This window comes from Aplysia californica, unplaced genomic scaffold (genome assembly GCF_000002075.1).
Source record: "Aplysia californica isolate F4 #8 unplaced genomic scaffold, AplCal3.0 scaffold00378, whole genome shotgun sequence".
Lineage (NCBI taxonomy): Eukaryota > Metazoa > Mollusca > Gastropoda > Aplysiida > Aplysiidae > Aplysia > Aplysia californica.
Window position 1 is genome coordinate 504,395 of NW_004797648.1, and position 1,058 is coordinate 505,452.

The window sequence follows — 1,058 nt, forward strand, 5'->3', positions numbered from 1 at the left end:
CACACACCATGATAACAGTCACCCCTTAATCTTCCTCTCATAATATTTAACAATACTTCGTTTCGTTTCTCCCCTCAGGTACGGCCACTAGCAGCAGCTGCTGGGGACAATTTTTCCCGCCGCCCCCTGTACCAACTGCCAGTCACGTGACGACGATTCCCCCCACCATTCCGAATGACGTCTGCCTGTCTGTCTGTCTCTCACCTCTCGGTGTGGCCATGTCGACCTCAAGTTCGACTAGCACCAGCCCCCGTTACTTGACTGACGGCAGACGTAGGAGAGGGAGGACTGCAGACCAACATCTTCTGTCGTCGTCTGCTGAACTCTGACTGACTGGAGGCGGGAAAACGACGACCTGGGCTGGGGTGTCATCTGTGTGTTTTAAATGTCCGCGTTTTGTTTTTCTTGTTTTGGTATTTTCCGTGTTTGTGTGTGTGGTTGTTTTTTCTTTTTCTTATTAACGTTCTTTTTTTTAAAATTATATTGATCCTGGACGTCAATAAATCCGTTCGGATCACTCAGCCTGTGTTATTTTTTAATTATTTTTTTTGTGGACGGTTGGCGGATGCTCAGATATGGTTTGCTTTTTCTTTCCTAGCAAACATCTATCGTCCTGATCTCACCTCCTTTTTCGTAAGTCAGGATGTACAATGTATCTCTCTAGTCACACTACCACTTCTCATCCTCGGCACTCATGTGACCTACATGTAATTGTGTTACAAGTGCCGTAAAACTCTTACTAAAACTAAATTTTCTTTAATTGTTTGCTCTTTTTACCTGCTCTGGTGATGTACCTAAGCACTCAGCGGCGACTTCAGGTGGTGTAGTGGTGCTGTGGTGATGGCGCTGGGGTCGTAACTGGAAAGTCATGGATTCGAACTCTGTCAGAGACCCGATATTTTGTCCTTTGGAAAAGCACTCATGACGCAACACGTTTTTTCTCATGTCACCCAGGTGGGAATGGGTATTCAGATATAAGCTGCGAAAACGTGTTATATGTCTGGAGTGTGTGGTTGATGGGTGCTCTGGTGTGGTTTGCTCCACCTTCACTATCAAAC

The 1,058-nt window shown here is 45.8% G+C and overlaps 1 protein-coding gene across 1 annotated transcript in view; it reads left to right on the forward strand.

The window, feature by feature from the left end:
- LOC101853182 (RING-box protein 1) overlaps positions 1-521 on the forward strand; it is a gene marked incomplete at its 5' end in the record, with an annotated part of 66,374 nt that extends 65,853 nt beyond the window's left edge. Inside the window, 1 exon segment of the mRNA XM_005103538.2 lies at positions 79-521. Within this exon segment, the coding sequence (XP_005103595.2) occupies positions 79-91 (13 nt within the window).
- Positions 522-1,058: the final 537 nt, after the last annotated feature.